The sequence below is a fragment of the Delphinapterus leucas genome, chromosome X (assembly GCF_059928025.1).
Source record: "Delphinapterus leucas isolate spDelLeu-1000000601 "Yukka" chromosome X, BTC_Dleu_Yukka2, whole genome shotgun sequence".
NCBI lineage: Eukaryota > Metazoa > Chordata > Mammalia > Artiodactyla > Monodontidae > Delphinapterus > Delphinapterus leucas.
Genome location: NC_143150.1, coordinates 121,403,802 through 121,417,303, shown reverse-complemented (window position 1 = coordinate 121,417,303; position 13,502 = coordinate 121,403,802). Strand labels below are relative to the sequence as shown.

The following is a 13,502-nucleotide window of genomic DNA, read 5'->3' as shown; positions in this document are numbered from 1 at the left end:
ATAATTACTTACACTGAACTATCTACCCTTCCTCTTTTTTATTAATAACAACATTTGTAAGTTTAATTTGAAATAGCAAGGTTACCTCTCATGCTTTTGTACAGGATTTATAAACTTTCACTATTTTCTGTCTCTTTAGCCAATTTAGGAGAACATTTACACTTTATTACCTGACTCCTCCCTGGTGATTAACATCTGGAATGGGCAGATGAAACTCCACCCGCAGTCTCACCCTTCCTTGCTCCAGCTCTTCTTACTCCGAGCCCTACTCTCTAACCTTTAACCAGATCAAGTAAAGATTGCTACTGCCCCCTGCCGGCCCATTGTATTCTTCCTCCTCTACAAATCCGTGACTTGAAGAGGATGCCCAAGGATTTTGAGCCACTGAAGAAAGCTCAGAGAAGGGGCTTTCCCTAGTAAAAAAGTAGAGAGATCCTTTGGGAACCGGCAGCTAAAATCAAACGAAAACACTCAAGGGGCGAGGAAGGTATAAAGGGCTTCTAAATTAAATTATCGATCCTCATGAACCATTCTCCGCATATGGGCTTCTCTATGCCAATGAAATGTCCCCTCCTCTTCAGCACAGGATTTCTCTTTTGCCTCTAGCTTTCACTGATAACGAGTAGACTACCCACTCCCCTATTATAATTTCAGTACTCTAGATCCTGTTCTCTGCTTCGCCCAATTTTCTTTTCCCACGCCTAGACCTTATTTCCCTTCTCTTTTCTGCCTCAAACTCCCGTCCCGCCCACTCACTGACAGACTCGCATTTCCAGGAGCTCAGACCCTAGCCTTCTTCACCCTCTCCATCTACCCCGACCTCTGCTCTTCCCTGGTCATCACCGCACCCCTTCAGCACCCCTTCGCGCGGAACGGCCAGTCACTCTTTGCCTTGGAATAGCAGGAACGTCCCCTCTGGAATGCCTCTCCCCGACCCCCGCCCCAAGCGACTGAAAAAGGAAACATGCGCACTTCAGAGCTAGGAGCTGTCCGAGTGCTGAAATTTATAGGCTCGGTAAGATCACGTCTCCGTCTTTCTGTAGCCCTCATTCCAGCACAGGATTTCAGCAATTTTGCCCTCTTCTTCCTACCCACTCCAGCACGCAGAGTCCTTTCTTCTCCCTCGTTTACAACTTCTTTTAAAAAGAGAACATTTTCTAGAGAAAAGGGATTTGCTAAATAGAAAGGACATAAAACAAAAGCTACAGCAACCCGACTTCCAGCATGGCATTGTCACCAGCCCCCTTTGCATGGTGATGCGATTAAGGTAGCAGCATTTTTATTATTCAGGAAAAGCAGCTGGGGGATCCATCAGTTCTAAGGCTTTGTCTTTCCTAGGTTAACTGATGGTCCTAAGCCCCCGTTTGACCTGACCATGATGCCCAGTACTGGCACTTTTTGTTTTTTCTCAGCAAACTGTACAAACCCAAATCTCTTTTTGATTTTCAAGGAAACTAGATTCCTGCCAGATTTTGAGTCTGGACAATAAATAGATACTTTGTCCTAGCTTCTTTCTGGAATCATTTCGGGAATATTTTCCACAAGCATCACAGATACAGGAATGAACCGGCAGCTAGTGAACATTCTGACAGCCTTGTTTGCATTTTTCTTAGAGACAAACCACTTCAGGTAGGTGAAACGACTTTGCATGCTGGTATTTTCCACATGAAAACTGTTTGAAAGAGAACGTGTCATGCAATTTTTATCTATTTCTCTATGTCCCAGACCACATTATGTTAATTTTATAAAGGAGAGTTAAGAGTTCTTTTGTTCTTTTAAAAAGCTTAATTATGGTGGGAAGGTGGTAAATTTTTACAAAGGCAAGTTTTATGATGCATAACCCCACTCTGTCCATTTCAACGTATTTTCACAGCCAATGTGATATTAAGATACTCTGATGAGTTGCATGCTCTTTACATTTCTATATAATGGTGATTTTTTTTTTCTTTTTTGCTTTCAAATTCTTCTGTAAGTCATTTAAAGGGATTATTGAATGCAGTGCTTTTCATATGGTGGAAGTGATTGAATTAATTTGCCAGGAGCATGCTCATTTTATGTAAAATATAAAAGAACCCAAATTCTTAGCTAACTTGGGACTTCTATTGTATTTCAGCAACTAGATGCATACTATGAGAACTACAATTCAGGAAATTTCTTCAAATACCAAAAACATTTAAAATCTCATTTTACCACTGTACTGCTGTTCAATATATTTAGAAATGTACTGCCTATCAAAACTGAATTAATATGACACTTCTGTGTTCATGCATGCATGAGAAATGGATTATGCATAATTTTAAAAAGTGACAAATCACTATTTGCATGCTTGCATTTTCTACTTAATTTACAAATCATCTAATCAATTGATACCTCAAAATACCAGATTATTACCAGCAAGTGAAATAGCCATCCTAATGGCTAAGAGGTTCTAAGACAAGATAGAGATAAGAGATGTTCATACAACAAAGTGTAGGACTCTTCATTTAATTTTCACCACATTTTACGGTATTTTTTCACAGAACCAAGAGAAATGGAACATATAGCAATAATCCTATGAGTACTGGGAAAACCCACTATGTTCCTTTCAGGTTCACACCTCCTACTATGATTAAGAAAAACTGTAGGCTGGGTTTTATTAGAATCACCATCATCATCTTCATCACCACCACCATCACCATTATAATCAAATAATACTTGATTAATCAGATGAATCTGCATATGGGAATGTGAGTATTTCTAGGTGACTGTATCAATTCTTAACTCTTACCAAATGTTTATATCATCTTTGTACTTATATTTAATATTACTTCTTTGAAAAACCGGCAAGAATGTGGTATTTTCCTAGTGATAAGAATTAACAATATTATTTGTCAACATACTGAAAAGAAACCTTGTAAAATATATACTTTACGGAAGAAATCAACATTCAGTCAACCACTATGTATTGTCAAAGAATTCATCTCACTATAAACCATATATGCTCTTTTTATAAGCCTTTTAAGGAAAATGGAAGTCTGAGAAATTTTCCAATTACCATTTAGTGTTTTTGATAATGCAAAAGACAAAATGCTTTAGAAGTTCTTTTTCATGAATACTAGAGAGTCAACAATTTAAATGCTAATATATAAATAACAGCTGATAAAATGATAGAAGTACAGACGTGCTCATTGTTGACCTATTTTAAAATGAAGTTAAATTTCCAAGTGAAGATTTTCTTTTAGAAAACACGTTGGAAATTATTAATAGCTGAAAGCTGGAATAGAATCTAGCAGGTGACAAAATAAGCAACGGGATGCTTAGTTCACGATTTACTTTGTTCTGCCCATCTTATTATGTATTTTTTATAAAAAGTAGAGGACATATTAAGGGCCGAAATGCTGGAAGAATGTTTTGGAAGTCATGTGGAAATAATTTAACACAATCACATAAATTTTAGAAATTATCTTCATTTCTCTGATGACACTAGAAAGAAACAGCTTTGTATATCTGTAAAACCTACAACCTAAAGCTATGCATGTTGTATCATCTTAAACATCTTACGGCAAAGTTTGGTAACTTAGGAGATATGACTCAGGATTTATACCTTTCATCACTTAAAGTTAACTCTAGACCATGTACAAGTTAGGAAGTTGACCAAAGAGTTTATAATTTTCCTTTTCTTCTTCTTAACATATCAAATATATTTACAAAACATGATGTCAAACATTCTGTGAGCATTAGTTCTCAGGTGATAAGAATGTAATTGTTGCTAAAAGAGTTAATGATGTGTTTAGGGCAGCTTTCTGCAAAGACCATGACTCCAGGTCTGGAAAACAACCTTCGCAGACCCTATCTCCTTCAGATTTCTTGGACAAATTAATGGGAAGGACATCAGGATATGATGCAAGAATCAGGCCAAATTTTAAAGGTAGGTTTCACTGAAACTTACCTTAATTAAGCCTGTGGGAAATCTAGATGTTTGAATACTCTGAAAAATTTTTTTCAGGGCTTTTTATTACAAAACGAAAACAACAAGCATAGTATTCATTTCATTTTGGCATTCTTTGGAACTAGTTGATTTAATAGCTTAAATTTTACATGTTGCTTGCCACTTTCAAAAACTTTCCTCATTTGTGTTACGTTGCACAAAGAAAACTAACGTCAGAGGTTATTGACACATTTCCTATGTTATCTAAAGTGGGAGTGGGACTGGAAATGAATACAAGAACAAATGATGCACTTGATTTGTACGAATCGTTCCACCAAAATCTTTGGTTTGGGTTTTAAATACGTACTCCCAAAATGAAGTTTACATCTCAATATATAACATGCCCTTTTATACACTTTCAGGCCTCTCTCATTTTTAAACCTTGTGAGAAAAGGCTCTAAATGAATATATTACAAAGTTTTGGTTTCCTCCTGTTTAAACATTCTAATTCTTTATTTGAAATTATTTATCTGAAGTTAACAAAGAAGATCATAGAATTGTAAAGTGCGTATGTCAAAGATGGTGGATACTTTCTTTGTTCAATTAGAAACAAACCAAAAAGTTTGGTGTTTTTGTATGTTTAACATTACAAAAATGTAATTAATAGAAATTACTTCTTAGAAATTACCTTTTATCTATTTGATTTATTTTTACTCTGAATCAGAAAAATACTGAAATAAGAAAGAACCTATTAATTGAATTGTTTTTGATGTTTTAATTTTTAGATACATATTTTAAATAAATGCATTTTATCTTGTAATTTAACTTAAAATAACGCATTGTGAAGTGCTTATATTTTATAAAAGGATAAATCTACAATATTCTAGGTATTATGTCATAATTCATGCATCGCTTTGGTTTTGCTTATTAGCTATTTAATTGGATTGCTTTCCTTGAGGTTTGATTAATTTTTATTATTGGCAAATATGAGCATGAAAACTAAATTCAAAATTCTTTTCTTCTTTAAATGCTGCACCTCTGAATATACCCAGCTAAGGGCACATTTCATAAAGAAACATGTCAGAATTTTGACCAAACACATGTTTTTGACTTATAGAGTATTTCCAAAAGAGACAACAGAACTTAGTTCAAAAGCTAATTGCTGAAAACAATTTTCATGTTTGCCCAATTTCATATTAATTTTGTGGTCAATGGAAGTCAATATTTGAAATAAAATCCTATGAGTAAGTATTCGAGAGTCGGCTTTTTCAATGGGCCTGCTCACTTGTACATTTATTCACTGAGCCATTCAATAACTTTTGAGTCTGAACTACATAAAGGATGCTAACTACTGCATGCTTTGAAAACTTGAGAGTTGAAACAGGTTTGGATGCTACCATCAAAAATTTCATTGGACAGAGTAGATGTTACATGAATACTTATACAATAATATATAATACTAGACAGAAAGAGTTAAGTAGTTAATGGTTAAGTAACATTAGGAAGTACAGCTGAAATACTACAGGACTCCAACAAAAGCAGAGACGCTTTCCTATTAAGCTATTCATGGAAAGCTTCATAGAGAAGGACCAGAGATGGAAAATTGTTTCAAGTTTATGAGCATCTTGTTTAATAGCAGCTATTATTCATTATTTTCTAGAAATAAGTTTTTTAAAGGGAAGAAAAGTGCAAAGAGTAATAAAACAAACACCCATGTTGCCAATGCTACTTTAAGTGACCACATAGGATGAGCAATAATTTCCACACACAGCTTTTTTTTCTGGTTCTTCTGGGGATGTCACCCTTTGGAAATAACATTTCTCATGATTCTAAAGAATAAATAAATGAGGAGAATATCAAGCATAGCAAAGCATGGCCATGTTTTTGAGATCTGTCCTAAAGACCTGAGTACAGGATGTTTAAAGACTTATAAAAGGGAAATGGGTGAATATAATTTAAGACTCTAACGTTAATGAACTGTACTGACTTTTGGCTCCCTCTTCCCTCAACTCTCCGATTCAATGAACCCTGATATTCTTTCATAACTTTTACTTACATGGACCATTTATATCAGATCAATTACCTAACAGCTCTCACAATTCTCTTTACTGTGAGGATCTTGGCTTTTCCTAGATGTAAAACATTCCCCATTATTTTAGACTAAAATGATTTTTCCTCCTTGGTGTTCCCATGAAACTTTCTAAGTCTAATATAGTTCTTTTGCATATTTATGTTTTATCAACTCACCCCCGCACCACATCTGAGAGGGCAGGGAGGTACCTTATTTATATATATATAATATTATATATATATAGTTTATATATATAATATTATATATAGTTTCAGGTGTACAGCATACTGACTCAGGGTTTTTTTTTTTTTGCAGATTATATTCCATTAGAGGTTATTACGACATATTGGGAAGGGGTGGGAACTTTTGAGGGATGAACCAGTGGTCGTAGTGGCTGGCTAGCAAAGATGATTTTAGCTGAGCTGAGGAGAAAGAAATAAAAGAAAGAGATAACAGGGAACTTGTAACGGCAAAGAGACTAGGAAGACTACAGTACTTACTGCAGTTGATTAGCAATGTATCGATGATAAATTTTATAGAGTAGGTAGAAATGGAAGGTGATTAGGAAATGTGATTGTATCTGGAAGGGTGATAGGCTCCCTGTAAATGCCAAAAACCAAACTGACTATGCTAACAATAAACGTGGTGATGATGATGACAATGATATTGAAAATAACAATAGTGGTGATTAAGAAGAAGACAGAAGGGCAAAATTTGACCACAAGTATATAAGCAAGAGCCCAATATGGGCTGTTGAGATAAAGGCTATGGCTTTTCTAGAAGTCTTATTAAATATTAGCACATTTCTCTGTTTTCCTTGCTGCCATGCATTGGCAAGGGAAAAGAAATGTATATGCACAATTTTTCTTACTGGAAGGAATTTTTCCTGCATCCTTTCAAGTCAGTAAAGTATTTCATGTCTATTCCATATCCCTGATGGGCTCTGAAAAATGTCATAATGGGCATATATACAAGAAGGAAGATGGATGTAAGCTAGAAAAGGGAACCAGAATGATTCAGACTTAGACTCTGTAATTGAGAGTCATTCTTAGAAACTATAGGGAAAAAATAGCTTTTCTGATGTGCTGAAGCACAAGTGTATAAACAAAGTCGTGAGTCAGAGTTGCCAATTGCATTCCATCTATGAGAGCCATAGAGACTTGGATCAGACCTCGTCAAAACATAAATTTTCAAAATCCTCAGTTCAGATAAAAACGCAAGCTATGTCCATTCACAATTACCTGTTTCTGAAACCATGGTAAATGTTGGTTCTATGTCAACAGGGAAGCCTCCTTCCCCACTTGGGTGATTTGTCTCGTTGTCAGTTGATTCATCATGGTGTTATTCCATCATCCTAACAGATATTCCTTTGTCAGTATTACTGTATCTTGAAAATGCCACTTTAAACATTAAGCTTTTAAAGAAGCCAAATGAAATGCTCAAACCTGGGCAAAATGCATTAGTTCTGATTCTCTCTCTTTGAAACAAAGCCTTTATCTATTTTAATGAAATTTTCTTTGAAAAGAAAATTAACTTAGAGTTATATCCTAAGTTTCATCCCAATGTGAATAAATACATTTCACCAGAACATTCATTTTGGGATAGGATCTGGAATAGATAATGCCAGGAGATAATTATTCCCTCCACTTCTTTGTGCAGGCCACGCACACTAATCTTTCTTCCATATCCGGAGACCTAAATTTTAAAGTGTGATGTGTGATATTAAAACCTACATTTGCATGCAGTATGGTTTCCTTTATTTTCCAAGGAGTTATCAGCTCAAAAGGTGTTTCAGATATAAGTAAGAAACAGATCCACTTCCAAAAAACTAGAGGTCTTCATGTTTCTCCCCTTGGAAAGTTTCTTGTCTGTAGCCAAGTGGAGCTCAAGCTCATGTGTTGTGCTTACCAGTCCCTGGAGGGGTGACTTGAGCCCAAATGTCCAGCAGAGACACTTGGAAAGAGTGATTCTCTCAGTTGGTGATAATGTAGCCCTAGTGTGGTCATTTCTTTGATAACTCTGGCAGATGCGGGCATCAGATATTACCACGGGTTCTGAGAAAAAGAACAGAATGCTTACAAGTCTCAGAAGTTTTTTTTTTTTTTTGCAGAAGTATTTGACTTGAGTGCAGAAAGTAGTGGAAACCTTGAGGCACCTGAAAGGGTACAGTCATTTTATATAGAATAAGACAATAGGAGATAAAGGGGGGAAGTGATTACTGAAAGAAAAAGCTGCGTGTATCAAAGAGAAATTTATATATGACAGTTTTGTTCAGGGATGATGTTGATGAAGATTTTTGAATATCCAAAATCCACTGGCTGTGTCACAATTTATTTTAGCTTTTGTGTACTATATGTATACCGATCAACACATTTGTATATACTAGGCTGCTATGATGGGCCTGCAAGTTGCTTGTCAGAGATTTGAGGTAACATCAAGAAGGAGGCACCTACAGCATTCTAACACACTCTGGTAAAGTCTATTCCAAAGGATAAGTTCATTTATTGGAGTACGTCTTCCATTCCATGGTGACAGAGTAGTAGAGTGGGAGGGGCCTTGGACTTGGATCCAGAAAACCCAGGTTCATGTCCTGGTTCAGCCACTTTGGAGAAAAGATGTGTCCACCTCTCCATGACTCAGGTTTTCTTCTGACTTTGCCCACCTCATTTGGGTTGTTCTGAGCATCAAATGAGATCATACATCTGAATGATTTGTTTCCAACTATTAAAATTATTACAAATAATTTGAATTATTATTACTAGTCTTCTATTTCTCTTTGATAACTGACACTGACTATGTATTCTCTTAGCCTTCATGGTGATTGGGTCCCTAAAGTTGTTTGAATTTTTTTTAATGGAAAAAAACGAGTCAAAGAAGTTCTAGCATTTTAGAGTCCTACCACAGTAACCAGGATGTAGATGTCACATGTCTCAGTGGGTTCTCCTTTATTAGTCTGGTGGGAAGATTTCCAACCTGAAAGGGCTATTTCGTATTTCTAAATATGAGACAAAAAGGGAGCCATGTGTGGGAAGGAATTATCTTTATCCATTCAAATCTTACCCCTGATTATTTTCTTAGACTCATGTTTTAAATGAACCAAGTAAAAGACATAGAACCAATTTCGCTTGGTCCTAGAAAGGGCTCTAAATTTAATGGAAGATATATGACTGTCATTTCTGATGTATTTTCTTGTCCAGTTACTGCAGTTGCAAGGGTCACTGCACAAACGTGAATTGATTTTCTATCTTAGAATAAGTATTTTAAGGAGAACATTTTGTCTCTACAACATGGCAGGTTAAGAGCACTGGAAATGGAAGCCCATAATTTAGTCTTTGAGAATGTATTGTTCCTTGGTTGATTCTGGGTGAGTTCATATCCTTAATTTTCTTTATTAAAAGAGCCTAAACATTTTATCCTGAGTTCTATAGTGCTTTCTGTTACTCCCCATGCTGAAGAACAATTCAGTCCCTTTTGCTGATAATCTGAGACTTCACTTAAAAAAATAATGGCATATGTATCAGGGTATCTCGGTACTTAGAGAGTGGACATTATAATGTGTCCAGTTGGCACTATCAGGCTTAGAGAAAAAAATAGTTATTAGCTCGTTCTTGGTGGTGTTGGGTATTTTTCTTGGTGTGTTGGATCAGACACGTTTGGAACAGGGTCTTAGAAATGAAAATATGGTTGATTAAGCCTCATAACAAGGTCTTTGGAAGCATGCTGTGTTCTCCTTGGAGTTAACACCTAAGAGGCTGTCTCGACTGTAGGATGCAGCATATTCCTCATTGACTTCTTTCTTGAGAGGGCTACTCTGAACACTTGTGACTGACTGCAGACACTTTTAGCCATGTGAAGCCCATTAAAGGAAGGACCTGAGCAAAAGGAATAGGTCTCTAACTGGTATTCTTAAGTGTGAAGGACCTGTAAGAATAAAGTCACTAGATTTCCATTTTGGAGTCTAGCCTGGCTAGCCAACCAAACGTGGTCATGGGGCAAGTATGAGAGGGAAACTGGACACCCTCTCTGACTCATGCCCTGGTTTATGCACTCAGCACTCCTTTAGGAAGTATAATACATGAGTACACCAAATGATGGCTCTGTTTTATTAACATGTCCATCCAAGAGGGAAAAAGAAAATCCTGGATCGAGTCAAAATGTGGAAACTCAATAGGCAATTATCATGAATGTGACTGGATAAGTCTTGTTTTCTATTTTTCTTTTTTTTCTATCAGGAGGTGGCTCATACTTTCTTGAGGACAAATAAGCTACACTTGCCCATGCATTGTCAAAGCAATAGAATAAATTTGCAGCAAGGGAGCACATATGTGAGCACAAAAAAAATTACATGTAAAGGTTTTCCATCTTTATATTTGAATCTAAACACACAATTCGTTTGTTTATTCCTTTAATAAATAAGTAGTGAGCAGTATCTATATGCCAGGCACCATGTTCTTGCTAAGTATACAGTGGTAAACAGAAATTTAAGCTTTTAAATGTCAGTTCTCACTTCAGTAAAAACTGGAACATAATTTGTAAGTTTAATGCTGTACCATCCAGGATCTTTGCAGGAAAGAAATGACACACTCCAACAGGTTGTGGGAGGGTTTGGAAAAAACCAGTCCCTAAAGGGAGAACGTAGTACTCTGGGACTGCCAGCAATAGACCTGAAGAGGCAAGGGAGGGAGTAGCTGCCAGAACCTAGAGAAAGTGGCTCTACCGAGAGGCCACCTAATGAGATCTATGGAGCAATGGAGTCAATCTGTGCTGGCCTAGCAGGGAGGAAGCTAGGGAATAAATATTCTGACCTCACTCTCCTCCTGCATTCCACTTCCTTGCGGGAACCTCTCGTTGGCCAAATCCAGCTCGAAGTCTGAGGGCAAGGGAGCGCAATGACGCAAACCCGGAAGGTCAGCTTCCCAGAGCACAGAGAAGAACAGAAAAGAGGAGAGTCTCTGGGGGCAAATGGAAGATAATCAGCACAAAGTCAGCATATGAGCAAAGCCACCCTTCAACCTGGTGGAGCAGAAGCTCCCAAGCTGATAATCCGTTTAGTAAGCCTTCCTTTATCAGTCTTGGGAAAGCAGGGAAGTGAGAACGGGATATCATCTGGATATACTATCCCAATAGATAAATGATACCTCCAGATGCAGAGAAGAGAGAGGAAGATAGTGGAACGTGGTAGCTCTGTTTCCTAAGCAGACAACTGAAAGATGTGCAACCAATGGACGGGGGTGGGGCGGGGAGGGAGGGCGGGAAGGGAGGAGGGAGAGATCTTCCTGCAGAATATACGAAAATAATTAATATAGCTTCCTTTCTATCTGATTTAATATGTTAATATGTTTGCTAATATTGTTGTGTTTGCCCCACAGTCAATCCCTTCCAGGCTCTCCATGCTGGGATGGGTTGTGGACTTAGATTTGAGCGCAAGACTTAATGCCAAGTCTCTTGCGGCAGCATTTCTGAGACACAGTCTTTCCTCCGTGCTCTTCTGTCTATACAGAGCTGAAGTAGAAGTGTTAGAAGAAAAAAGGACTGGGTGGGAGGGTTAGAAGAACATGAAGCCCAGGGGCAGAGTACTGTGCATTGTGAGGAAATGGCAGGTCTAAGGGAGAGTTGCTTGTTTCCCACTCCTTGGTTGGTTTGATTACGGCACCCGAAATACAGCTACTACTCGTGGCAATTCTGCTACTTTAGGAAAACCTCAGAACCACTTTACCACCTAATTTTTCTTTCACTTTTAAAACCCAAGTATACGTAGACGATAATATAATCTATCTTCTTCTGATTTATTTACATTTAAATACTTCAAGATGTTGATTTCTAAGAACCAATTCATGCCCAACAAGGCAGCTGAGATTTCTTTGATCAGGCTTTCTCTTAGAAATAGCATTCTTTGCGCCCCTCCGCCTCAAATGTATTCAGAAAACAAGAGGTCTGTTTATTTAGCTTTGAACCTCCGAGTCTCTGAAAAGTGAAGGATACACACATTTGGCAAACCACACTGTAACAACCCCAGTTAGAAGATACAATTCAGGATAATTTACACACATACTGCAGTGCTCACGATGGACTTCTCATATTCTACTTTTTCCTTTGAATTAATTGTGTCTTTCATACTTGAACGTTGTATAGAGCACGCCAAGTCAAAGGACTTAGGATTTAATGCTAAACTAAACTGGCAACCAAACAGATGTGTTTCTCAAACGACGCTTTTCGGAATACCTGCTTTAGAGCCTGAGTCCTGTTAAAAAGGCACATAGCTGGGCCCCGCATTTCTCCAGCTCTACCTCTCCAGAAACACTGAATGATGGGATCTGAAAATACTGACTTTAACGATTTCATTACTCCCTATAGTTTAAGAACTACAGGACTAGAATGAGACATTTTTGCTCCTGTATCTGAAGAATAATATCTTCCTTATAGTATTTTTCCCAAGATAGTGTGGGCCAGCATTGCCTTACCAAATAAAGGCGGGGGGAGATCCTACAAGAAAAAAAAAAATCTAAACTGAGACTCATGAGGCCTTGTTTTAACTACACTTTTGCCAGCTGTGACCTAGAGCATGCCACCTAACCTCTCTGGGATTAATTCTTGTCATCTCCAAAATAAAGGACTTGGACCAAGACGTCTAGGTCCAACTTTGATAGTCCCTAGTCTTTACAGTCTAACATCTTTGAGTATGTCCTTTTGTCAATTATTGATGCACCCACAGAAGAGCTTGGATGCATCCAATCTTCCTAGAGAATTGGTCTCTGAGAAATTATTAATTCTATCCAGAATTCTTAGCAGTTGCTGATATCTTATTTCGACTCCCAATATTTCAAGGATGATCATTATTCTCTGGAAGACTCTGGAAACTTATGAGAGGATTACTGAAGAAATCAGCCATTCACAATTTTTGTCTTGTTTTTGAAAGGTTCGGAGGTAGCAAATTCATGTACAGAGGTTGCTTCTAGGAAAAGTAGCTACCATGTTCCTTTAGTTCAGCATCTGGCCAAAGACGTTTCTCGAAATGCTAGTCCCATGAGATGTTCTCAGATATAAGGTTTAAAATGTGAAATAAGAATGGAAATTCTGGGCTTCCCTGGTGGCGCAGTGGTTGAGAGTCCGCCTGCCGATGCAGAGGGGACACGGGCTCGTGCCCGGGTCCGGGAAGATCCCACATGCCGCGGAGCGGCTGGGCCCGTGAGCCACGGCCGCTGAGCCTGCGCGTCCGGAAGCCTGTGCTCCGCAACGAGACAGGCCACAACAGTGAGAAGCCCGCATACCGCAAAAAAACAAACAAACAACAAAAAAAACAGAATGGAAATTCTGCAAAACAGCCTCCAAGAGACTCCCAATATTCATTAGCATATAAAAATGTTTTGAGAAAACCTGCAGTAAAAATATACAAATAAACAGATATTTTAAAAACTTCTTTTACCCAGGGGCTTATCCTCTACTTATTAGATCACAGATTCCTTAAATGAGTAACATTTTGGGGAACTGGTGTTTCATGGAATACACTTTGGAAAATGTGGTCTT

At 37.7% G+C, this 13,502-nt stretch overlaps 1 protein-coding gene across 2 annotated transcripts in view; it reads left to right on the top strand.

Moving 5' to 3' along the window:
- Nucleotides 1-1,561: 1,561 nt before the first annotated feature.
- Nucleotides 1,562-13,502, top strand: part of GLRA2 (glycine receptor alpha 2) — a 195,876-nt gene continuing 183,935 nt past the window's right edge. For both annotated transcript variants that reach the window (XM_089904770.1, XM_089904769.1), the window contains exons 1-2: nt 1,562-1,629; nt 3,774-3,907. In XM_089904770.1, the coding sequence (XP_089760896.1) occupies nt 1,562-1,629; nt 3,774-3,907 (202 nt within the window). The remainder of the gene's footprint in view (nt 1,630-3,773; nt 3,908-13,502) is intronic.